Source organism: Budorcas taxicolor, chromosome 11 (genome assembly GCF_023091745.1).
Source record: "Budorcas taxicolor isolate Tak-1 chromosome 11, Takin1.1, whole genome shotgun sequence".
Taxonomy (NCBI): Eukaryota; Metazoa; Chordata; class Mammalia; order Artiodactyla; family Bovidae; genus Budorcas; species Budorcas taxicolor.
In genome coordinates, this window is record NC_068920.1 from 69,772,793 (window position 1) to 69,798,337 (window position 25,545).

Here is a 25,545-nt window from a genome sequence, read left to right on the forward strand (position 1 = left end):
AAGGGGACTCTTGAGTAGTTCACGGGCTGTTGTCAAGGAAAGTAGAGCTGAAAACCTCAACTGGGAAAGGCTGGACCATTTCTGAGAGTTCAGGGGGGTCCCTCACCAGGGATGAATGAGGCACATTCACAGGCCAAGACTAGAACTGAGCAGGAGAAGCTTAGAGCTCCTGGGAGTTGTGAAGCAAGAGGAGGTCTTTATATTTGGTGAGAGTTGACGTGTCTTCAAATAGGCACAGGGCCCACCTTCCAAGGAATGGAGCAACAAGAAGGTATCCGGCAGCTGCCAGTCCAGAGGCTAGCCACAGGGCAAGTGTGGCAAGGCAGGAAGAGCTGCACCTGCTTGGCACTACTTCAGCTTGGCCAACACGGGTTGACTTTCAGGTAGTGGTCCTTTACTTTTGTTAAGGCTTGAGAATCTGATGAGAGTCATAACCCCTGCCCCCCGAGAAAAATACAGACACACGTGTACAGACAGCATCTTGCATATGGTTTTAGGGAGGCCATGAATCTCAGGTGAAATCCTGCTTTACAGCAAGGATGTCATGAGTAAAGTCACCGAAACAAACCTATCTTTGTGAGGCTTGTATTTACCATGACTGTTCCCATTTTGCTATCCCCTGATATTTAGAATGTTGTGAAGTTTTAACGGAAGTCAAGGAGAGGGTTCTAGTCAGAGAAAGAGTAGCTGTGCATGGCAGTGGTGGCAGCCAGGAGGCAAAAACAAAGAGAGAGAGAGGGTCATATGCACTATTCCACCCAGAAGATCACTTCCGGGGTTTTTGTCTACTCAACAGAAGGGCTGTGAGAGGTGATGGAGACAGGGCAGCGGTTTTCTCCTTCAGAAAGGAGAGCCATTCCCTCACTGGCTACAGGGTCTAAAGTCCTGTAGGCATTGCCCTTACTCCAACCTGACCCTCTCAACATCCCATGAACACACCTGAGCATCGGGCCAGTCATCCATGCACGTGTGGCCAGGTAATCTATGAACACCCATGTATTTACACATGCTCTTTCATGGAAGAAGGAAAACTGGGATGGGGTAGATCTCAGGACAGAGATTGCGTGTTGCAGTTTGGGGAGCATGCATTCCCCACAGAGAATCACATAAATTTCAAGAATCAGCAAAAGGAGTCAGTCACATGAGCCCCCAAACACTTCCACGGTTCCTCCTTCTGGCCAGGGCCCAACCCGAAAGCAACAGCGATGTCCTGGGCCAAAGCGCCAAACTAACAAGCCGAAGAGAGTGGGCTGAAGGGGTCACAAGGGTTGAGCAGGCAAGTGCAGGAAAAATCCTGATTCACCGCAACAGCATTTCTGATCTCTCAGGGGCATCAGGCAAAGGCCTGGCCCTGAACCCGTCCAGGCCCAGAGAGAGCAGACAGGGAAGTCGACGTGACCATTCAAAGGACAAAGAAAACTCAGAGGCCATGGTGACAATCCAGGCCCACTGACCCCCCAGCATCCCAGTGGTCATTCCATCCAGGGGTCACTCATGCACTGGTGCTTATTTGCCCGGCCCTAGATGGATGTCTCTGTGCTGGTGGTTATTTGCCCGGCCCTAGATGGATGTCTCATCACAGGTGGCTAGAGGAGCCCCAGTTAGCCGAATGTGGGCTGGGCTTGGACAAGGATCAAGTAGAAAGGGTGGAGGGAAGCCACCAAAGCCACTGCCCCTCTTGGCCAGGGCCAGGGGCAGCCGCTCATCTTCAGGAGAGGGAGAGGGAGGATCCTGGCTGTAGCTTGTGGTACCAGACGGAGGGACCCCCAGGTCCAAGCCCACCTTGTCTCTAGCCAGAAGTTCCCTTTGTCGCTGCCGCTGCTGATGCCGGCCAATCAGGAGGAGAGTCAGGGATGCTGCAAGAACTCCCAGGAAGAAGCCTGCTAGCCCAGCCCCTACTGTGTGAGCCTGGCTCAAGGGGCCCCGTGGGGTGCCCCACACCAAGCTGTAAGCAGCCACCACGCGGGCTGCCCCACCCTCCCGACACTCACAGGCATAAGCACCCATGGCCCCTGGGGATATCACCACTTCTAGCCCCTCCTGCCGGCGGGGGAGTGCAGTCACGCCGCTGGGCTGGCGCCACACGCAGGATGCCCAGGCTGAGCTCGGGGAACACGGCAAGACCACATGTGCAGCTGCAGCCACTGGAACTTCAAACACCACTGGGTGTTCTGGAGAGAAAGCAAAGGCACAAACGATGGTGAAGCTGTAGGTTTGGGGTGACAGAAATGTGGGGTGATATGAGAAGGGGCCTTGGGGGACAAAGCCAAAAAGTGGATTCCCAAAGACAGTAAGGCTGCCATATCTTCCGGAAAACAAGTTTTAAAGTAGGTCCAAAAAGGACTACTTTCTAGGCCCTTCCAGCCACCCATATTTCCCTAAACCATACAGACCTCCAGGCTCTTCAGGACACAAAGAAGAGACATCCGCTGACTCTATGTCTTGAACCAGCCTATAAAGAAGAAAACACTTGATAAATTCAGTGTCAACATCCCCTCTACCCTCCTCGGTACCACTGAACATTCACTTGCCAATTGCACCTCCTGTCATCTCATAAATCACTTCTAGAATTATCAGTCAACATTCTCTTCATCCCTAAACTTTTTCTCAATACCTTTTAGACGCATGACATTTTCTACAAATTCTACAAATATTTCTAGTAGTCGACAGAGAATTAAATCTGCACGAGGTCTGCCAGAAAGACATTTGGTGGGGTACTTTAAAAGAAACACAGGAGCCTTCCAAGAAGTACAGCTGGTTGTCCACAACCCCAAGATTTCTCTGGAAATCTCTGGTAAAAGATTTTTCTGTTAAGAGAAAAGCTTCTTTTCTATCACAATTAATCAAAATCCTGTTAGGATCAGTGAGATGACTGTCTATTTCATAAAATAGCTCAGCTAAAGGCACCTCTGTGGTTGTCACCAGCGCTCGGTACTGAATACAATGGGAATAAATCACCTTGTAAGTGCATAAAAGTGTAAAGAGAAGGATTAAACCTAGGGGAGTATTAGCGTTCAGAAACAAGCTGGAAAAAGAACCAGTAAGACAGACATCTAGATAGGTGAGAGAGGTAGGAAGGAAAACCAGGAGAATGCAGAATCATAGAAGGCAACAAGATAACGTTTTTCAAGGAAGGAAAGAGGGAGTGAAACCACTTCTAAGAGCACTTGTAAAATGAAAACTGAAAAGCAAATGGCAACATGCAAGTCAACCACAGGCAGGGCAGGTCCAGCAGGGATGAGGACAGACGGATGAGTTAGTATGGGCTGACAGATGGACGCACAAGTGATACGAGCACACAAACCACACACACACACACACACACACACACACACACACACACAGGGCAACATTAACCCACGAGAAATAGACTCAGACGGATGGCTGGGCCAGAGCTGCGACACCAGGCAATGTAATAGCCACACTCACCCTCCATGCTCTCCAGGGTGGGCCACACACGCAGCTAGCCGAACGCTCCAGGCACAGGCAGGGTCTCGGGCCAAAATGCACTCTGAGCAGCTCTGCAGACGGCCGCAGTTGGCTGTATTCACTTGCGTCACCTCAGTGTGGGAGCCAACCAGGAGCCAGTTCTACAGAAAGGGGGTGAGCAAGAGGAAGGTGCTAGCTCTCCCAGACCTCAGGGTCACCAACTGTCTCTGCATTCAGACGTCTTCCCACCAGACTTGCCAAAATCTACAACTCACTTGATATAACTTCATACTCTCAACTGGCTGAGGCTCTGGGAATAAGGCCAGATCCTCAAGGACACTGAGCTGGGCTCCAATCTGCACTGCTCGGTGGAGGTGTCCATCCTCTAGGAAGCAGGCAAGGGGCGAGACATCATAATAGAACTGTACCTGTGCCTGGGACCCTGATTACCTGTATGCAGGGGACCCTCTCTGGCCACAGCCTGTGTGCACTGGATGGGCAACTTGCTTGGCTATTAAACATACCTGTCCCCAGATAGAGCACATCATACTCTTTCCCTGAGAGGCTGGGCACCCTGTGGGCCACAACTCTGAGGTAGGCTGTATCGGTCGTGACCAGGAGGGGGCGGCCATCAGCTGGAAACACTGGCCTGTCCATGAGTGGGTGGTCCCGGATGAAGGTGAGCACACGGTCAGGCAGGAAGAGTGATGAGCCAAACTGCTGGAGCTTCATGTTGTTGATGATGCACTAGAGGGAACACAGAACGCGTGACGAAGCTTCGCAGGGGCCAGGAAGTGTCCGTGATGCTTAGCTGGACTCTTGTCCTAGTGGGGCAATTCAGTTCTTCAGCCCCCTCACCTCTCCAGGCCTGGGCTGGGGTACGTCATTGTCCATGACAGGCAGTCCCCTGTTGCAGTCATGTTTCAGCTCTCTGAAGGGACCATTCAGCACAGCCCGAATATCTTGGGGTCGGAAGGAACAGACAGCAGAGATGGCAGCCCCTTCCCTGGAAGAGCCACAGATTGGAGCCAGATATTTGGCAGGAACTCGGGGGAGGCAACTCAGCCCCCGTCGAATGAGATGACCCATGAGAAACACACAGGGAGCTGTGTAGCCTGCCCCAGGGCAGAGGGAGCAGGGTTCTAGGGAGAATCCACCCCACTCTGGAGGAGACCGCACTGACACTGAACCAATCCCAGGTATCTTCCACCCTGTAACTCTCCATATCAGGAGCCCCTCACCACTGGGAGGAAAAGATGCCGTAAAAGACAGGGGTCCCTGCTCCACTGTCAGGTCGAAGAATGGCCACGTCCTGCAGGACACTCGAGGCCCGGCCATGCTCAGGCCCTGGACACAGCAGGTCAGCCTTTAGAAAGGTCGTCCATCTCTGCTGGAGGGTCTTCCGGCCCCCGAGATCGCCCTGGGATGACAAGCACATAGGAAGTTCTCTTTAGAAGACCAACGTTAGGGAAGGACCGTGGAGGCCGATACACACTCCCCCCAGACACAGTCAAGGAGACAGATGCATAGAAATGCAAGGACAGAGAGGGAGTAACTGAGGAGGACAGTGTGACATGGGGCGGGCAGGGTCACAGTAACGAGCGTGACCACGTTTATTGCACACGTGTAAAGTGCTGCACTACCTGCTTCACATAAGGTGCTTCCTTTAGTCCTCAGAACAGTACCTGTTCCCGCCCAGAGTCACACAGGCAGTAGGCAGTGTAGCAAGGACTGGAACCCAGGTCTGTTTGTCAACAGTTCCCGCCTTTAACCTCTACACTGCAGTGTCACACGGGGTAATAATGGGGTAAAAGAGGCCAGAGCCTTTTCTCCCACATTCCTCACGCTGCCAGAAAAGTAGTAAAGGTCCAGCAGAAAAGGAGATGGAAGAGAGACACAAAGACAGAGGCCCGAGGAAAAGACGGGAGGACAATCAGAGCAGAGAACAAGGCAGACATCTGGGACCAGGGGCTCACCGCGCACACACGAGCCACCCTCGGGACTTTAATGCGTTCGTAGGAATCAAACGCTCGGGAAATCTCCGTAAAGAAGAAGTAGATCTCATCGTCTCCATCTTCATCCCCCCACTCGGCTGGGCTCAAGGCCATGGCTGCAACAAAGGCTGGGGCTGGGGAGACCGGCGGCTTCAGATCCCACGTTCATAGCCTGGGGCCGCCCAGCCTCCCCCCACTCTGTCCCCCGGAGCAGCCCCCCTCTGCCCACCGTTAAGCCAGGATGGCAAGGTCTCTGTCCGGACCCAGTCCTCAGCTCGACCCACGGCCCGAGAGATGATCGGCTCCGTCCCCAGGTAGTTCTTCACAGTGGCAGCGTAGAGGGCGCCCCCTGCAGGGTGACAGCGAGAAGATGGGCCGTCAGACTCGAGGGAGCCTGCAGAAAGGGTCACAGGGGCAGAGGAGGGAGTAAAAGCAGGGGCAAGAACCCTCAGGGGCTGAGCACCCATGTGCCTGCCAGGCACTGCTAAGCACAGAGGGCATTATCTCACTTAAACAGAAACAAAGTGTTCCAGGGCAGTAACAGGAACCAGGGTTAAGGGGAAAATGCTGGAATGTTCATGTATAAGAAAGAAGAATAAAACCTATCCCTGTGGAAATCAAGATTTTTTGTTGGTCTCTTTCTTGTTGTTGTCATTTTTGATGACTTTTCTGTTCTGCAATATGCTAATTACATGATAACTTTCCAGGAAGAGGTCTGCCCTGCAGCGTGTTCCCATCTTGCTGAGCTCTCCCACTATGGTGAGTGTCTCAATGAACTAGTGTTCTTTCTGAGCATTAGTGGCGTACGCTGCCCTGGAACAAATCACAACTTTAGGGTACACTAGCATCATTTAGGGAACTGATCAAAATGCAGGTTCCTAAACCTGGGGCCCACCATTCTCACTCAGTAGCGTGGGGGGTTAGCCCAAGGACTACGTTTCCAACAAGCCGAGTTACTATGGTGTGGGCAACTCAAGACCTCACTTTGAAAAACACCAACCCAAGGGGTTTCTGGATATTTCACAGCCAGCCACAGGAAGCGACGAGGAATCAGATCCTTCCTCCTGGTTCAGTGGCAGAGCAGAGGTGCTCTAGTGATGGTGGGAATCGGAGAAGTAGATATCACAGGCATTCTGGGAAGAAATGGAAGGTGCAGCTCTGTGGGCTGAATATAAGAACTATAGCCACTCTGAGCAACACCGCCAAAGGCTCGGACAAGAGTGGAGAAAACGACTTAGGGGATGAAAGAAGGTCACAAACCCCCTACTGGAGTTTTGAGGATTACAGGGACTCTGCAGAGAACAGAGAAGCATTCCTTCACCATCTACTACATGAGAGGCACTGCACTGGGTGCTTAGAACATCACTGCTCCCCCAAGAATTCCCAGTTGAGTCTAGAAGACCAATGTAACCAGATACCAGCAGGTGTGGACTCCTAGATGTGTTGGGGAGCACAGAGGAGGACCCAGCCACATCTAAATAGGAGAACAGCATCTCAGAGGTCATGTCTGAGCTGGCTCTGAAGAATGAGCAATTTGCCAGGCAGAAGGACTTCAGGGAGAAGACAGGCAAGTGGGGAAGGGGGGAAGCCATGTTTGGGGATGTGGGGCACTCCCTGTGGCTGAAGCTCCCACAGGGTGCAGGGCAAGTAAGCAGAGATTGCTAGAGGTGCAGTGATAGGCACTCAGTTGTGATGAATCTTCTCTGTATCACCAGAAAAATGTGGACTTTATCCTAAAGGTGAAGGCAAAACCTCAGAGATTTTCTTGAGGAGGAGTGACATAGTTTTGTTTTTTAGGAAGACAATGCTAATTAAAAGGGCCTTCTCACAGTAGAAACTAATACAAAATTGTAAAGCGACTACACTCCAATAAAAATCAATTGAGGACTTCCCTGGTGGTCCAGTGGTTAAGAATCTGCCTGCCAATGCAGGGGACGCAAGTGCTACCCCTGGTCCAGAAAGATTCCGCATACCGCCACTTGCTGCCACTGAAGTCACCACAACTCATGTCTGCGCACAGCAAGGAAAACCCAGAGCAGCCATTAAACAATTAATTCGTTTTTAAAAAGGACCTTCATACAGTCCTGAAGGAGGACTAAGGCACAGCAGAGGAAAGAAAGAGGTTGGATTTGGGAGATATTTCTGAGGTTACAGCCCATTAACAAAATTTGAAAATCGAGTATGAGATATGAAAGAATGTACTGAGACAATGTCTCTAAGGTTTCCACCTATAAGATGGACAATAGAAGACGGTGATATTATGAACCAAGTGAAGATATGACGGAAGGCTCATAAAGGAGGTGGCCTGAGAGGAGGCGATTTCAGTTTTTGGATGCACTAAGGTTGAAATGCCTTCGGGACATCTGGTTGGAGCCACTGGAAGGCAATCGAACAGAAGGGTGTGGCCAACAGGGCCAGAGTCAGGCAACCTGGGAGTCATGTTTAGGTCACTATGTGAACCTAAAAGCCAGGGAAAAAGGGAGAAGAAAACCCTGGGGCACAGCCACTTGAGAGCAATTGAGAAGATCATGTCGAGGAGGCTGGAGAAGCAAGCAAGGCTGGAGTGCTGGAGGCTGGTGTCCAGAAACCCCAGCAAGAGCCGCGGGGTCCTGCACGCTGAGGGAGGCAGCAGAGGGCAGGGCCACCTTGAGGGAAGCCCTGCAACCCAGGCTCACAGATGCTCCTGTGAAGCTGCATGTCTCAGGCACTGAAATGATAACCGCTAAACTTAAAAACACTTGATGCAGGGCAAAAAAAAGGTGGGAGGTCAGGAGGTGGGAGGGGAGACTACACTATCACTCAAGCTTGTGAAAGGAATCCAAGCATTTTAGAGTCAGGAAGGGTTGGGTTTGAACTCTGAATACTTATTAGTAGTATGAACTTGGGCAAATTACCCTTCCTAAGCCTCAGGTTCCTCAAATTAGAATATGAATAATACCGCCTTCCACACAGAGCAGTAAGATAAAGTAAAAATAAAGTGTTAGTCGCTCAGTTGTGTCCAGTTCTTTGCGATCCCATAGACTGTAGCTCACCAGGCTCCTCTGTCCATGGAATTCTCCAGGCAAGAATACTGGAGTGTGTTTCCATGCCCTTCTCCAGGGGATCTTCCTGACCCAGGGTTAGAACCCAGGTCTCCTGCACTGCGGGCTGATTCTTTACCATCTGAGCCACCAGGGAAGTCCTACTCAGAGCAGTGCTTAAAGGTTAAATGAGATAAACAGAGAAACCCAGGTGGGGCCTGGCGCACGGCTGGCACTCACTATGCGTCGGCTGCGGCAGCTTGCGAACCTTCGAGGGCCATACACTTGCTTTATTGCCCTAAGGCAGGAGGCCACAACTATAAAATGGCACCCCGTTTCCTTCTGGAGTGTTTCAGAAGGGAGAAAATAAGATTTGGGCCATAGCTTCAGGCAGCTAAGGAGCAGCAAATAAAAAAATCTTCAGTAGTTCTGGGGTGGGGGGGACGGGGCGGGTAGGGGTGGGGGAGAAGTTGATACAGAAGCCAGAATTGGAATGAAAATTTTTCTAAAAGCATTGTATACCAACCACTTTAAAACCAAAATTCTGACAGAAGCTGTGTCATGGATACCCTGAGAATGGGGGAGATGTGGTGAAAGAGAGAGTTATAAATATTTTGGAAGCATAACTTGATGTGTTTGAGGGAGAACAGTCGAAAATATTGTGGAAACATTAAAGGACCACAGACAGCCATGCAGTGGCCAGAGGTGAAGTCCCAAGACTTTCTAAGGGATCAGTGGGGCAGCCAGCAACTCTGGAGCCTAGAACTGCGGAAGAGCACGCTCACTCAGGGTGGGAGAGCGGAGGGCCACAGAGGGACCGCAGGAGGGATCGGGCGCTTTGGGAGGGCGCAGCAGGGCTTCAGGTGTTCTAAGAATACTGAGGGTTTCGCAACACAAATGTCACACCCACACAGAGGAAAAGGAAGAGCAGCCTTCGCAGTCACAGGGGCAGGAGTCCACAGGAGTCCACAGGATCCCATGCCCTGAATTTCCCGGAACAGTCCGTTTCAAATATTCTATTGTACTGTCCATACAATAAAATATCCCTGAGAAATTGTTTGGGAAATTATTGCTGACCAGATCACGCTAGTAAACATGAAAATATACATCTACGATACTGGCAAAAGATGATATGTCACAGAGTGATGCCCAAAGTGCTGAATTCAGTGAATAAGGTGGTCAGAAAAAAACACCAGGTGTAATTCAACCCTATTTTAAAAAAATTATATATATATATATATATATCTTTAGTAGCAGGAAAGATTGAAGGAGTCACAACTGTACAGTGTTACTGATGCTTGTTTCTGACTAATGAAATAACAAATAATTTTTATTTTCTCCTCTCTATTGATTTGTATTCACTGAATGCTTTTTGTAGTTAGCATCTTTTATTTTTATAAATCTCCCCCCAAATTAAGATACTGTCGTTTTGGAAATATGAGTAAAACAAGATTGAAAAACCACAAAGATGAAGAATCACAGCCAAAGAAAGGTGACAGCTATGTGCAGAAATAGGTCTCTACTTGCTCAGAGGTAAAGTCTGTGAACACAGACCTCCCAGATATGTTAATAACTCAACACCAACAGACTAGGATACAAGCCATGGCAGTGAATATTTCACTATACCCTCGAGGCATTCAAATTTTAACTCTGGTATCAAAATGCCCACTTTTAAAGAAGGTTTATAATAAGAATTATCACTCATTGGCTTTAAAAAGAGGGCTTTAAACATATCCTGTCCTGCCTTCTTCCTCTCTGTTTTCTTCTCATGGCCAGAGCTTTGCAGGGTAGACAGCTGGGGTGTGTGTGTGTGTGTATGTGTGTGTGTGTGTGCACGCATGCACGCACGCATGCACATGTGCACTTAGTGGCTTCAGTCATGTCCGACTCTGTGCAATCCTATGGACTGTAGCCTGACAAGTTCCTCTGTCCATGGGATTCTCCAGGCAAGAATACTGGAGCGGGTTGCCATGCCCTCATCCAGGGGATCTTCCCAACCCAGGGACTGAACTGGCATCCCTTGCATATCCTGCATTGGCAGGTGAGTTCTTTACCACTAGCACCACCTGAGAAGCCCAGGATAGACTGCTATTGACCTAATATTCTATATTTCCTTATCTAAGGATTATACTAGCTTTTTGTTCAAGTCAGGACATAATTATAGATCATTGGAGATGCGGTTTTTACCCTACCTTTTCCTCTGCTGGCCATATAGGATTTCTCTAACTATCTCGTTTTGGTGTGTGAATGCTAGTCTCAGGGTACACACACTCATGGATTTAAGAGATAAGCTTGACCCCAAAATGCAGGCAGCGCCCAGTACACCTGGAACACGTACAGGGCTCCTTGACTGATGCAGTAATCAAAAGATGCAATGAGACCAAAAGGAGAGAAGAAAAACAGGAGATGGGTTCCCAAGAGAAAACAAAACTCCCTTCTGCTCTTCTTCGTAAGAGCCCTGTTTATTACCAGATATGACCGGGAGGGCCGAAGATGACAAATCACCTTCTCCAGCTTAGGTACCTTGGTGCGTGATGGCACGAATGCACTCACGGAAGGGGACACTGGTGGAGAAGGTTTGGGGGAGGTGAGTGAAGACGATGAGCTCGGTTTGGGACATGCTGATTCCGAGATTCCTGTGGGACATCTAAGTGGAGCTGTCTGGAAGGTAGCTGGATATGTGGTCTGTAGCTCCAGAGAGGATATGGGAGGCATCAGAATTTGGTGGAAACAGAATCCATAGGGCTGGCTGAGATCACAATCACAAAGAATACAAGAGAAAAGGATCTTGGGAACCCCAGCATTTAAAGGATGAACAGAAGACAGACCCTGCAAAGAAGACTAGAAGGAATTGCTGACGATCTTAGGCTAATGTGAATGTTACTGTCAAAATATTTGCATTTTTCCAAACAGGAATAGTGCAAATAGAGACATTGAGATCATTTTTTTAAAATTTTATCTCAGTGCAGTGCAGATAAATGTCAAATTTGAAGATAAGATTTCTGAGACTTTTTCCTAAAGAAATACAAGTACCAGTAAACACATGAAAAGCTCTTGTGATCTAATAGAAATGCTAATCAAAAACATCAAATTGGACTCTGGAGAAAGTCACTGTTTTATGTTTATTAACTATTTTTGATTATAGCTAACAGGGTGTAATGAAACAGACCCTCTCATCACTGCTGGTAGGACTAACTGAAGAGCAAATGTGGCCAAATCCATCGAGTACTATAAAATCTTTTTATATCCTTTGGCCCAGCAATCCTACTTTTTGGATTGACTAATGTAATTAATTGCTGTTGTTTAGTTGCCAAGTCATGTCTGACTCTTTTGTGACCCCATAGATTGTATCCACCAAGCTCCTCTGTCCATGGGATTTCCCAGGCATGTATACTGGAGTGGGTTGCCATTTCCTTCTCCAGGAGATCTTCCTGACTCAGGGATCGAACTCCAGTCTCCTGCATTAACAGGTGGGTTCTTTACCACTGAGCCACCTGGGAAGCCATGTAACTAATTAGATTCATGTGAAGCATGGGGTCACAAAGAGTCAGACATGACTGAGTGACTGAACTGAACTGAACTGAAAGGATTTACATAAAAATTTATATAAAAGGATTCCTTACACAGTATTATTTATAAAAGCAATAGTTTAAAATCTGAATGTATAACTATATGGAAATAAATAATTGTACTATATTCATAGGATGAAAAAGTATGCAAGCACTAAAAAAATCAAATTTTGAATAATTAAATAAATTCTACGATGATAAAATGCTCAGTATACAATACTAAGTGAAATATACATAATTCCAATTTATTATAAATGTACACATATTATATTTATAATACATGTACACACACAGAATAAAAGAAGATACTCCAAAATAATAATAGTGGTTCCCTGGTGACGACTGAATTACAATCAGCTTTTTAATTTCTTCTTTATACATTTCCGTATTTTCCCAATTTCCCACAATGCATGTTGCAATTTTTATAATTTAAAATAAGCAACACTCCTGCCATCATAGTCTAATACTTTCATTACTAAGAGCTTTTACTTTTCTTTCAAAATACCTCTATTATCCTTAAAGACATTTGTATGACTCCTAACTGGGAATTTGGGTTCTAATTCTTAAATAATGTTGCTGTTGTCTTCTATCTGCGATTTAATATTTTCAAAGCAGAGAGACAGTAGGGCACAATAGATCAGCATTAAAAGCCCCAGCTAAGTATCGGCATACATCAGACCAAGAGAAAATTGCATCATAGCCCTATACAGCACTTCAGAGGGACATACTTAATTTGTATATAGCTTTTAAGACTTTTCTTATAAAGTCATGCATAAGAAAAAAGCTTAATGCTAGATCTTACACCTAATTTTTGCTATTCATAAAATACTGTGCAATATTTAAATTAAAATGTAAATTGTCTACACTATTGACAATATGTATAAAATTGATAACTAATGAGAACATACTATATAGCAGAGGGAACTCTACTTACTGCACTGTGGTGACCTGAATGGGAAAGGGAGTCCAAAAGGGAGCAGATACATGTCTATGGCTGATTCATTTCACTGTACAGTAGAAACTAGCACAACCCTGTAAATCAACTATACTTCAATAAAAATTAATTTAAACAAAAAAACAAGTAATACAACTCCTTCCTGCTCTGTACCACACACTAGCCATCAGGCCAGGGACCCAGCGGAGTTTCGAAGGTTATATTGCCATCTCAACGCAGACACTCCAAGCAAATGCGCTTGCTTATTTTGAATAAGTAGTTTTCATAGTTAAAAATTTTAATTGTCTGATATTTTATAATAAAGTTTGCAGCAACCTTAGTGAAGAAAGAAAAAACAGTATGATGAATGATGCTAAAAGTCAACTGATTAGCTAGTTGGGGAAAATCAATTTTGACTCCATTCTCATGCTATTTGAAAAATAAACTTCAAATAGATTAGAGTTAAAATGTTTGGGAAAAAATTTGAGAAGAAAATTTTACCTGCTCTCTAACTGAAGAAGGGTTTAGCTTAAAATATATAATCACAAAAGAAAAGATATAGATTGGAATACTAATACCTTACCTGAAAATTGGCCCAAGAACATGAGCAGAGGATTAGCCAAAGAAGAAATAAAAGCAAGTACTAAAACATGAAAAATGTTTACCTTCACTAACATTCAAAGAAATACAAATCAAAGCAAGGTGCCATTTTTAGCCTCAAATCAGCAAAAAAGAAGACATTTAATAACAACAAAACAGTACAGTGAAATTTATGTGAGAAAAAAACTCATTTACCGCTGATTTAGGGTGTAAACTGGTATACCCTTTCTAAAAACTCAATTAGCAACAGATAATGAGCTGTAAAATATTCACACCCTTTAATATAGCAATCCATTTCCAGGAGTCTTAAAGAGACGATCTAAAATGAGGATAAAAATTTATGTACAAAAAGGTTCACTACAGTGTTACAGTGGTGATGGTTTAGTTGCTCAGTCGTGTCCAACTCTTTGTGACCCCATGGACTGTAGCCCACCAGGCTCTTCCGTCCATGGGATTTTCCAGGCAAGAATCCCAGAGTGGGTTACCACTTCCTTCGCCAGGGGATCGTCCTAACCCAGGGATCAAACGCAGGTCTCCCGCACTGCAGGCAGATTCTTTACCAACTTATCCACTAGGGAAGCCCTTGGTGTTATAGACAATAGTAAAAACTTTGAACTGAACTAAATCAATTTGAGAATAAGTTCATATAAATGATCTGGAATTGTTAAATCAGCATATGCTCACAGGTTGAGTAAGATAATATCATTAAAATTTTTCTTCACAAAGAATTTTTAAATTATATAGAAATGCCTATGTTATAAAGTCACGTGACAATATTCAAATTTATGTCCATGCAGCATGACATTTTAAAGTTTCATAATACACACACTCATAAAATTTCTGCTTGTCTTAAACTATCATGAGAAAAATGGTTGTGTTCTCACTGAATTTGCAGAGTGTTTGTGGAGCAGTCTAACCTAATATACAGGCTATGCGGCATACAAACTGTTTACTTTGTGGCTACCAAAGAATTAGTCATTCTCCAGAAAAGCTTAGGTATAATCTGTGATAGAACCATTCAACACTTGAGCAACTGTATACGTATAACTTGTTCAAAGGAAGTAACAGAAGAAATTTATTTAATAGTCATTACTGATTCTTCCCGGAGAAGGCAATGGCAACCCACTCCAGTACTCTGGCCTGGAAAACCCCATGGGCAGAGGAGCCTGGTAGGCTGTAGTCCATGGGGTCGCTACAAGTCGGACACGATTGAGCGACTTTACTTTCACTTTTCACTTTCATGCATTGGAGAAGGAAATGGCAACCCACTCCAGTGTTCTTGCCTGGAGAATCCCAGGGACGGAGGAGCCTGGTGGGCTGCCGTCTATGGGGTCGCACAGAGTCGGACACGACTGAAGCGACTTAGTAGTAGTAGTAGTAGTACTGATTCTTCTGAGCAACAAAGCACTGGCCAGCAAAATATACATGCATGAGTATATATGTGTGTGGACATAAAAAGGCTAAAAGGAAATACCCTAAAATACTAGCGTGGTTTTCAGAGTAGAAATACTCTAGAACTCTGTTAATATGGTACTCACTAGGTATGAATGGCTATTTACATTTAAATCACAATTACATAGAATTTAATATTCTTCCCTTCAGTTGCACTAGTCACATTTCAAGGGCTCAACAGCCCATGTAGCCGGTGGCTACCATATTAGACAGCGAAGATACAGAACAATTCCATCATCACACAAAGTTCTTTTGAACTGTGCTGTTCTAAAAGATTTCTTATGTCCTTTATACTTTTTTGCAAACTCATTATAATATGCATTGTAGTAGATTCCTCTTCTACTGAGGAAAAAATGACTAAAAGAAATAAGGGTAACAAAGGAAACGTTCACAGTCTACTGTGAAGAGCAGACACATTCTCTAGAGAAAAGCAAGGGAAATGGCAGTCTGTGGGGAAAAGCAAGACACAAGCACTCTGGGAAGAACAGGAAAAGCTAGAAAGAGATGTGGGGATAATAGACATTCCAAGGAAAGAAAAGAAAGGACACAGAAATTCAAACAGCAGGGTGGGGAAGGAGGCGATTATAGCAAGAAGTCACAGGTGCTGGTCTCTCCCCACTCACCAGCCATCACAGCTGCTGACCGCTGAGCTGGCTCAAAAGGACATTTCCCCCGGCCACTCTCAATTCTTTCAACCTGCTGGAAACTGGACACATCCTACAGACCAGAAGGGGGCAATTGGTTTAGAGGTCATGGGGAAGTTCGCAGTGAGAATTACAAAGACGGTCAGATGAAGAAAAAACCCAATTCCCATTCATCTCTCATTCCCCCACTACCATCCCTGTACTCCCAGTCTGCTTTTCCTGATTCCACCGCCCATTCCTGTATTCCCTATTGCTCCCATCCCTCTTTTCATCAGTTTATTCCTCTTCCCTCAGTTCCCACAGAACCTGACACCCACATGCTCTAATGAAGGAATACCTAGGATGGCACTAGAAGAAAATGAGGGACTGAAAGGTAGATCTCTCTGAAATGCTGCTGAACTGCCAGCTTGACAACTGGCTGGAGGACGTGCTATAGGATAAGGAGAACCAGGGAAGAAAGCAGGCCTCCCAAGGGCGGGAGCCCTTAAGAAGGATAAAGGAAAGTACAGGTTGATATAGGACCATCTGAAGCCCAGGGGTCTAGAGAGAAGGGCCATCCTTCCCCTGATCCCACCCAACAAATAACAGAACCAGAATCAAGGATAGACAGGAGGGAAGGGAACCTGCAAAATCAATGAAGACCTGAAGCTCAGGTCAGAACCTGAAGATTTGGTGAGGAAGTTTCTTCCTCATCCAGGGATTCCAGAGACTGACCTGGGTTGGGGGGTTTCAGGCGAGGGCAAGAGGTCTAAGAGTTGCACAGAGTCAGTCAGACAGTCCCTTAGCTGAGCATCCAGCACTAAGAGAGGCTTTAAGATAACATCTAAAAATGAAAATCAGGGGTGATTTCAACCTGGACTGGCAGGGACGTTAGATGTGGCCAGTTAGGAATCAGTTATGACATGAAGTGCCAGCACGATATATCTAGCTCACAAACCAGGATGGACATATGATGCTGCTGGAGCCTAATTACTGTAACGGTAGTGGGAGTAGCAACTCAGATCTACGTCCCCTGAGCATATGTGTACCACCGGCCCGTTCTGACTACTCACTTATTTGCTGCGGTTGGTAAACAGGGTTTTATTTTACTGAGAGAGGCTTGAAAAAGGTCTGTTAAAATCAGGTGTTATCTGATGTTCCCTCAAAGGGGACTGCTGCTGCTTTGTTTAGTCACTAGCTCATGTCTGACTCTTGCAACCCTACGGACTATAATCTGCCAGACTCTTCTGTCCACGGGAATACTGGGTCGAGAATCTTCTGGAACAGAGGACCCCACAGAAGCACAATCACCTACCCTGTGTGGCACTGGGCACATCGCAGCTTGAGGAGAAAGATGACAGTTCAATGAGAGCTTACCAAGATGTCTAGGCTCTCTGAACATGGGGTTATTACGTGCTGCTCTGGCCTGTCTTATTGCCTCCTTTTCTCCACACTGCCTAGCCTTGCCCCTAATTTACTCTCCATATCCACCCCAGATTAATATTCCAAGACTATTAGTCACTGGCTTGATAAATGCTTGAGTCAGAGAAAGACAAAAAAAAATGGCTCACCATCGCCTCTTTATCCCAAACTACTGCTGCTGCTGCTGCTGCTAAGTCACTTCAGTCGTGTCCGACTCTGTGTGACCCCATACACGGCAGCCCACGAGGCTCCCCCGTCCCTGGGGTTCTCCAGGCAAGAACACTGGAGTGGGTTGCCATTTCCTTCTCCAATGCATGAAAGGGAAAAGTGAAAGGGAAGTCGCTCAGTCGTGTCTGACTCCTAGCGACCCCATGGACTGCAGCCTACCAGGCTCCTCTGTCCATGGGATTTTCCAGGCAAGAGTATTGGAGTGGGCTGCCATTGCCTTCTCCAATCCCAAACTACTACTTCTAATCAAACCTGGATCACCTTTTATTCCTAGAAAATAATTCCTGAAACTACACCCTTACATTTCACCAAGGACTTTAAAAGGATCAGCCTTTTCTCAGTTCTCATTCTCTTTGATCTTTTTGCACTACTGAATACTTCCGATTTACTCCCTTTCTTGAAATATTCTACTTCTTGACTCCCTTGAAATTCTGCCTCCTGGAGCCCCTCCTCCTATCGGTTGTCTGTCTCCTTTGGTTGGTTCTCTGCTTTCTAAGCCTCTAATCGTGTATCCTTAGTCATTTTCACATATTTCCTTCAAGATCTCATTAATTTTTCACATTTCTGCCCAGACTTCCTGTGCGAATCATTCCCCTCTCTAAAGCCTGATGTCTTCCAAACTCTAGTCCATATTTGCACTTGACTGCTGGACTTACAAAGATGATCTATTAAAACTCAACATGTCAAAAACTCATCTTCTTCCAGTTTTCCCAAATGGCATCATTATAGTATGTAGGTTTATAGCCTTTGAGTAACTGAGCCTATTGACTACATAGGTTATGATTACTGTATGTTCAAGGTGACATTTCATTAGGGTCTAAAAGGATAAAACCACTGTACCACATTATCTGAATGTTGAGATTCTTCATTATGTCATCATGTGTCAGTTGGCAGTCTTATCAGCATCAGTTGGGATGAAGGCAAGTCTCTCAAGTTGAAAGCCAGAGCTACGTAGGCAGGCTCTCATTAATCTGTGGGGCTGGAACCCATCCTTTGACTTTGGCCAACAAGAATGCAAGGCATATAAAGGACCTTTCCTAAAAGATTAGGAGTGAGGGATAGAGGGGAGGTGGTCCCTGTTACCTGAAACAAATCAAATGTCACATAAGACTGAAGCCACCTAAGGTCTCCTCTTAGGGTGCAGGCTAGATTAGAAGGACAGGGTAGTGGAGCTGAGCCAGACAAACCCTGGGTTTGAATTTTGGCTGTGCCTTGGCCAGCATTATCTCTGAATTTTACCTAACTTTTGGGAACTTCTGTTTCATTCATGTAAATTGGAAATAAATACTATCATGATGTGCTATCACTATCATAATAAATAAATATCATGATATGGTGATAAGAATTAACCTCATCTGTGAATGCAAGTATCTAGCACCAAGCCTGAACAGAGTAGGCACTCAGTTAAATTGCAATTCTTCTCACTGATGTTGGTGCTGCTTTTTTAAGTCTAAAATTTATCTTTGTTAATCACTGGAGCTCTCTCAACAAAACAAATTAAAATATTTTCCTCCATGTCTAATGAGCTGTCACTGAAGGGCAGCACTCCGCATTTTTAGAGCTGGCAGGTCCTATGCTTCCTTTTGTAATAACCTTCATTCTTCTGAGCAATCAACTCTGAGCAAGTTGTTATGGCTGGATCAGCTAGTCAAAGCTCTCAGATAATAGTTATACACAGTCTCAAAGTCATCCATCTGGGACATGAGAAGTTCAGCACTAAGGATAAGGCAAGAAATTGCTTAAGCAGATGGGGACTGCCAGGTAGCAGGATAAGACAGGTAAAAGCAGAAGAGAGCATTCAAGGGGTCTAGAGAGCAGTCTTGGGATGCTTGAAGAGTTAGCACAGTTGCTAGTTGTGACTTATATTTTCCTATAAACAACTCTTGATTAAAGGATGATTCTTCATTTCATGAGCTTGCTGGATAGGAGGGTTCAGAAAAAGAGCTGAAAGTCATAGGAGTGCAGACCACAGGCCCCTAGCTTCACTCTTGGTTGCTGATATTCCTCAAGAAAAAAAAAAGGATAAGGGTCCAAGTCACACCAATCCTGACAGGTATGTCCAGAACATTTTCTGTCTAGATACTTATGTAATAACCATTAAAGCCAAAGAAGAACAGAAGGCCCTGTGCAACCAGCTTGGAGCGACTGCACCATCTGTAAACCGTGGCTCTGGTATTCACATCCGTGGGCTCCCTGATCCTATATATACTGGGAAAGGACAAATATGGCAATGGCTGCGCCACTGCCACTTTGGGGAGCTTCATGAGAACCGCAGGGAAACTAGACTCTCAATGTTACCTGAAGGGATACAGAGACTGTCAACATCATTCTGAACTGGGAAACCTTCCCAGGATGAGGGAACTAGCCATACCTCAACAGGGAACCTATCACCAGCATGATGAAAATAACTCAACATAAGCCCAACTCCCTCTAGGGAGAGCTCAGAGGGACTGACTAAGGCATCAAATATATACAGTTAGAACATTCTTAAGTCAAAAATACAAGGGTGACGTTTAACAAAGAGGTTTCAAGGTATATGCTGAGTAGACCCATGTGGCAAAGACTACTGCAAGAGGATCAAGTCAAGATCTACTATTAATGACCGTGGTCAGGAAAGGGAACTGTTGCACTCCCTCCTATCCCTAGCAGAAAGGGATAAAAAGTGTCCAGTAATATGAAGGATATTTGAGGCTTTTGACGCATTCCAGGGACTGATCACAAATGTGTGCTGCCAGAATAACAGTACTTGACTACCAGGTGACTGATGGGAAAAGGTGAAGGGTCAAAAACATTAAAACCCTTCCTAAGATGTCACCAACCCCAGGTGCTTTTGAGGCCATGGCCAATCTACATGTTATTAGGGGTATCCATGTCCCAAGCCTGCCTGGGTTTGCGGTTGGAGATGCCCAGGGCTTTAGCAGCAATGAAGAGGATTAAAAGAAAACATCATTGACAGAGTGCCCACCTTGAAGGCAAGATCCAGAGTATGAGGCCAACATGTACTACATTAGTGGGCAGTGACCTCAGAAGCCGTGAGAGCAAAGAGTCACAGCCCGCACGGAAAAAGGTTGACAGTGGAGGTGGGAGAAAGTGGTGAAAGTCAATTACATGCCATGGGAGGAAGACACGGGTACAGACAGTGGTGTTTGAGAAACGGACCCAGGTTACCTGGACAAAGCAGGCACAGGGCAAGGAAACTGTGAATTACTGACCTCTGAAGTTCCTCCCCTCAGCCCAGCTAGCATCCTCACTTCCTTTACCATCCCACTACGTCCCTCCTTACGCTTCGTATTCCTCACCTTCTACAGACAACCTCTCTCCCCCTCCCTTTCAAACCCTCCTTCGGTGGACAAAGGCTCTACCCTATGACGGCATCCTTCACCCACAAGGTTTATCATGCACAAGGGCTGCCTTAACCATGACCCCTGCCACAGTGGATCACAGAAGACCCCTCCCATCCGCCCACCCCTGTCACTCACAATAACCCCGCACTTCGGATCAAAAGCGAAGGTGCCACAAGTGAGGAGGTGAGAGGCATTGGCAATGGCGAGAATCTGGACAAAATTGTGACATTCGTCCTAGGGGTCAGAGATGGTTAGAATCAGAAGCAGCAGGTACAAGGAAAGGGAGGGTTAGGACAGTTATATGCAGCTCTGGGTACGGTGTTAGAGTCCTTGCCTGGGTCCACTGGGATGGGAGCATTATGGAGGGCTGGACCAAGGCCTCAGCTGACACCCAGGACAGGGCCTGGATTTATACCTACCTCCTTCTTGCCTTTCTTCCTACAGTTCTCTCTGTGGGCCTCAGGTACCATCCAGTCAATCTAGAAAGGAAGAGTGACCATTTCCCCCACATTCTCACCCAAATCCCTCCCAAATCAGGGTAGGTGACACAATTCCACAACCTCCATCAACTTGGGAACTTCAGAGACAGAACCCCCTCTCCCAACCACAGAGCACTGCTTTTCACACTGGAGGTCTCCACCCATCAATGAGCAGTGAGATCTCAACCAACATTATTTCTAATGAAATAGAATACATCAGAATGTACCACATGTAGGAGAGTAAATATTGTTTCAAAAGTTTTCTTTCAGTACATACTTTGTGCACTGGGTCAAAATGTACCAGATATTTCTTACTAAGGGATGATCGAAAAAGTCTGAAAGCTATTGCTCTAGAGCAATGTGATGTTAATGATTCCTCTGCCCGCTGCCACCTGAACCCTGGTCACTGTGGTCTCCTCCGCATCATCATGAACCTCCGTCCTAGTCTCTGCAGTCACCATGATCCCCCCAGTTACCCTCAGCTGAAACAATGAAGTTGATTATCTACCCTTATTCTTTTTCACCCAGCATTCCCCCTCCTACCACAGTACCCTCCCTCATATGCCATAAAACCAAGGACCCAATCACATGCTCTGGAATCTGAGGTCCTCCCCACTCTCATCTCTCACCCTTCGAGGTCTCTCCCCTGAAAAGGGCAGGGATACAGCGAAGATCGTGTCCCGGGCGCCGACATAAAGCATGTGAGAAGCAGGATCCACAAGGAGAACTGAGTAATTGTATGTCTGAGGGACGGTGAACCGGGTGAGATAGGAGTCAGCCTCTAGCAGGAACAGCGAATGAGAGTGAAATGCGATATCAGCCATCATTTCATAACAGTTAGGTCCACAGGAGCAAAGCCAAAGGGGCCAATTTTTTGCTTTCTTCCAAGAACCATTTATTTAGCAGCCTTAAGGACTAAAACAAAGCCTTGATAGGCCCACCATCTAATTTCCTCAGGGACAGATAACTGATGAGGCACACAATAAAGTATGCTTTTTCTATAAAACAGTTTGTTAAAACAGCATAAAATATTAAGTCTATTTAATATTGGGTTGGCCAAAAAGTTCATTCGGGTTCCCATAAGCTGGTTATGAAAAACCCAAATGAACTTTTTGGCCAACCCAATATTTATTTCCATTCATAGCAACATGATACATAATTGAAAATACCCTTAGAAGGTATGAGTACTTTCCTCTCTAAATCTCCTTTTTTTAAAAAATAATTACTTAATTGTCATTCAGTCGCTAAGTCAATTCTGCCACTGCATGGACTGCAGCACTCCAGGCCTCTCTGTCCCTCACCGTCTCCCAGAGCGCACCTAAGTTCCTGTCCACTGAATCAGTGATGCTCTCCAACGATCTCATTCTCTGCCGCCCTCTCCTCCTCCTCCTCCTTCTTCTCTTGCCTTCAATCTTTCTTACCATCAGTCTTTTCCAGTGAGTCAGGTGCAAACTATTGTTACTTAACAGTAACTTCTTTTTACTTAGAAGGGAAATGTCTCACTCTTCTTACCAACACATTAGTAGACTATTTCCTCTCTCTCCCACCACCCTTGATCCCAACCTGATTCTACCCAAAGAAGTAGACAGTAGCATGGACAAGAAGAGAATGTGCTTCGGAAATACATTCTAACCACAGTTTCAGCCCAAGCTTAAACGTGGCTCTTTTGCTTACCAGGTGTCTGATCTTGAGTATGTTACCTGCCCGCTCTGAGCATCACTTTGCTCATCTGTGAACACCACCATCCAGTGTTGTTGGGAATCAAACGAGATAACCTACATGGAGGCATCTGACACACACTACGTATTTCACAAATTGTTCCTTCCTTCCACCCTTAAGCATGTGTTCTGTTTGGGCCAAATCTAAACACGTATCAGCATTCAAAACTCTGATCTAGGACTTCCCTGGTGGTCCAGTGGATAAGAATCCACCTACCAATGCAGGGGACCCAGGTTTGATCCCTGGTCCAGGAAGATTCCACGTGCCATGGAGCAATTAAGCCCCATGCACAAATCCTGAAGCCCACAGGCCCTAGAGTCTGTGCTCCACAACAAGAGAAGCCACCACAACGAGAAGACCATGCACCGCAACAAAGAGTAACCCTTACTCGCTTTAACTAGTGAAAGCCCACACACAGCGACAAAGACCCAGTGCAATCAAAAAATAAAGTAGATAATTAATTAATTTTAAAACCCTGATCTATTTAAAGATTATAACAAATAAGATGACTTTACCTTCTTCGCTCAATCCCTGGCTCTGGGGCCCTGAATTAATACAGCTCTGCTCTACCTGCTTCATCTGCTCAGCTATCTTCAAGACTGGTAGAATGGCCATGCAGGCTTATATGTGCTGACTGGAGCCCCACCCACCCCATCCTCCCATACCGGTACTCATGTCTGTGCTGTATCCTGCCTACTCTCCCATGCTTACTATTAGCCCCAGATCACCCAACCACCCTCAGATCCCCAACTCTGCCTCGGCTTGTCATATGGATTCCTGGATATGCACCCAACCTGGCAACCTCAATGCCATGCTGTGGCTATTGCTCCAATAGAAACTGAAACCTAGGCTCTGATCACAACTTTGTCTTCTGGATTCATAGCATCCCTATATGTTACTGGTCTGAAATGACACAGTAATTTAGAAAACTCTATTACCCGGTTGTGAGTTTTTCCCAACAGGTTGTACTCTTGGCTTCACTGGTTCTGTCTGTACAAGGTGCTAACGCTCAGGGCCCACTGCGAAAAACACTAGGTTAATGGCTACACTCACGCCCAACTTGGCAAAGAGGCTTTAATGTCTTTAAATCACTCCAGTGACCACCTTTAGCCTCATGGCATCCCTTGGCTACTTTCACATCTTTTGAAAGGACATCTCCCTCCTCCTTTTTTCCCTTCTGAAGATTTTAAAAACCATTTAAACAGAATTTTAAATCAACTCATTGAATCGTTTCCCAGCACTCAATGTAGGGCATGGATAGAGGAACACTGAGGAAGTTAGGAGGGTTATGTTGGATCACATAATGGGAGACCAGGAGTTGGTGTCAGAGATGAAAGGGCTGCAAGTGGGTTAGGGATATTAAGGCCATGAGTCGGACAAAAGGCTCCGAGGAGGTTAGAACTGAGGATTAGGGAATGAACTTGAGAAGCGGCCAGATGTAAATGCTTAGCTGGCAATCAGAAGGATGGGTGTTTGGAGTAGTGTGAAAGATCGATGGGTTTGATAGCAGGATGGTCTTCAGGCTAGCATGATGGAAACAAGTGCATGTGAGGAAGAAGGGAATAAGAGAGGAAACTTGGAAATGGACAGTCTCCGGCAACCCCCATTCCCCTCCCCAGGCCTCGGTGTCTGCGTCTACACTGTGAGAGGAGGCTGCATAAATAAGGGAGAGCGGGAGCCGCCTGGGCGTGTCGTAGGAGCCCAGTCGCCCGGTCGGGTGGAGCGGCACCACGTGGGGGTCCCGCCAGCATTCGGGCGAGGCACGGGCAGCGAAGGAAGCCGTGGACCGAGCTGTGGGGGCGCGGGGTGCTGCCCGGGTGAGACCGGCAAGTGGGTTTGGGTACCTGCAGGCGGGATCTGGGCCGGGAGCCAAGGGCTAAGGGCGAGGGCGCCCGCGCCTTACCGGAGATAGGAAGCGAGATCCTGGGGACCGAATGTGGGACGCGGCCACACACTGGGCCTCTCAGCAACGCCAGCAGCAACAGCAGAAATAAGGGCGAGGTCCGGGAGGGCCGCAGGCGCGGGAGGAGCCGCGCGACAGAGCCCGTCATTTTTGCCACCTCCTGGCCACCAGGGTGTGGCGCGCCCCGCAGCCTCGCTGAGCAGCTGAACAGCCACCAGCCTGGGCCCACTCAGTTCCCCTTGGTTCGGTTGGGCCTGCGGCTGCCGGTCACAAAGCAACCTGGCTCCACCCCTTCAAGAAGAGACCAATGATTGGGCTAATTTTCTCCTCCCTCAAAGGGGTTGCGTGGAAGAGGCTGGACTAAGAGAAAAAATCCAACCCAGACAGAGGGAGAGCTACACCCAGGGTTAGGTGGGAGGTCTACCTCCGAATTGGGCTGGACTTGTCATTCCAGGACCCCCAGTGACAGATTGCAAAGGCTCTGCAACCTAGAAGAAATAGACAAATTCCTAGAACTGTACAATCTTCTAAGAGTAAACAGGAAGAAATAGAAAACATGAACAGATCAATTATGTAATGAAACTGAATCAGTGATAAAACAACTCCTACAAAACAAAAGTCAAGGACCAAATGGCTTCCTTCTACCAAACATTTAGAGAAGCGTTAACAGAAGTCTAGGACCAGATAGCTTCACAGGAGAGTCTACCAAACATTTAGAGAAGAATTAACACCCTATGCCTTTCAAACTAGTTCAAAAAAATTTCAGAGGAAGAAATGCTTTCAAACTCATTCTACAAAGCAGGCATCACCCTGATACCAAAACCAGACA

General features: G+C 46.3%; 1 protein-coding gene across 1 annotated transcript; it reads right to left on the reverse strand.

The window, feature by feature from the left end:
• Positions 1-1,492: 1,492 nt before the first annotated feature.
• Positions 1,493-24,864, reverse strand: SEMA4F (ssemaphorin 4F). The gene is made up of 14 exons (XM_052649064.1): positions 24,717-24,864; positions 21,724-21,875; positions 21,035-21,094; positions 20,751-20,849; positions 15,622-15,715; positions 5,653-5,772; positions 5,406-5,557; positions 4,671-4,849; positions 4,288-4,435; positions 3,954-4,176; positions 3,705-3,814; positions 3,430-3,590; positions 2,394-2,452; positions 1,493-2,171 (listed from the first exon to the last, which is right to left on the reverse strand). The coding sequence occupies exons 1-14, from the start codon at positions 24,862-24,864 to the stop codon at positions 1,561-1,563; spliced, it is 2,316 nt and encodes a 771-aa protein (XP_052505024.1). The 3' UTR covers positions 1,493-1,560.
• Positions 24,865-25,545: the final 681 nt, after the last annotated feature.

What these genes read in the sequence shown, in the direction of transcription:
- SEMA4F (XM_052649064.1), bottom strand. Translation starts at nt 24,864, where the DNA reads ATGACGGGCTCTGTCGCGCGGCTCCTCCCGCGCCTGCGGCCCTCCCGG. An exon ending in CAGGGGAGAGACCTCGAAGG is followed by an intron (nt 21,095 to 21,723) that starts GTGAGAGATGAG and finishes CTTCCTTTCTAG; the next exon opens with ATTGACTGGATGGTACCTGA. An exon ending in GTGTCCTGAAGAGCCTGGAG is followed by an intron (nt 2,172 to 2,393) that starts GTCTGTATGGTT and finishes CTTTCTCTCCAG; the next exon opens with AACACCCAGTGGTGTTTGAA.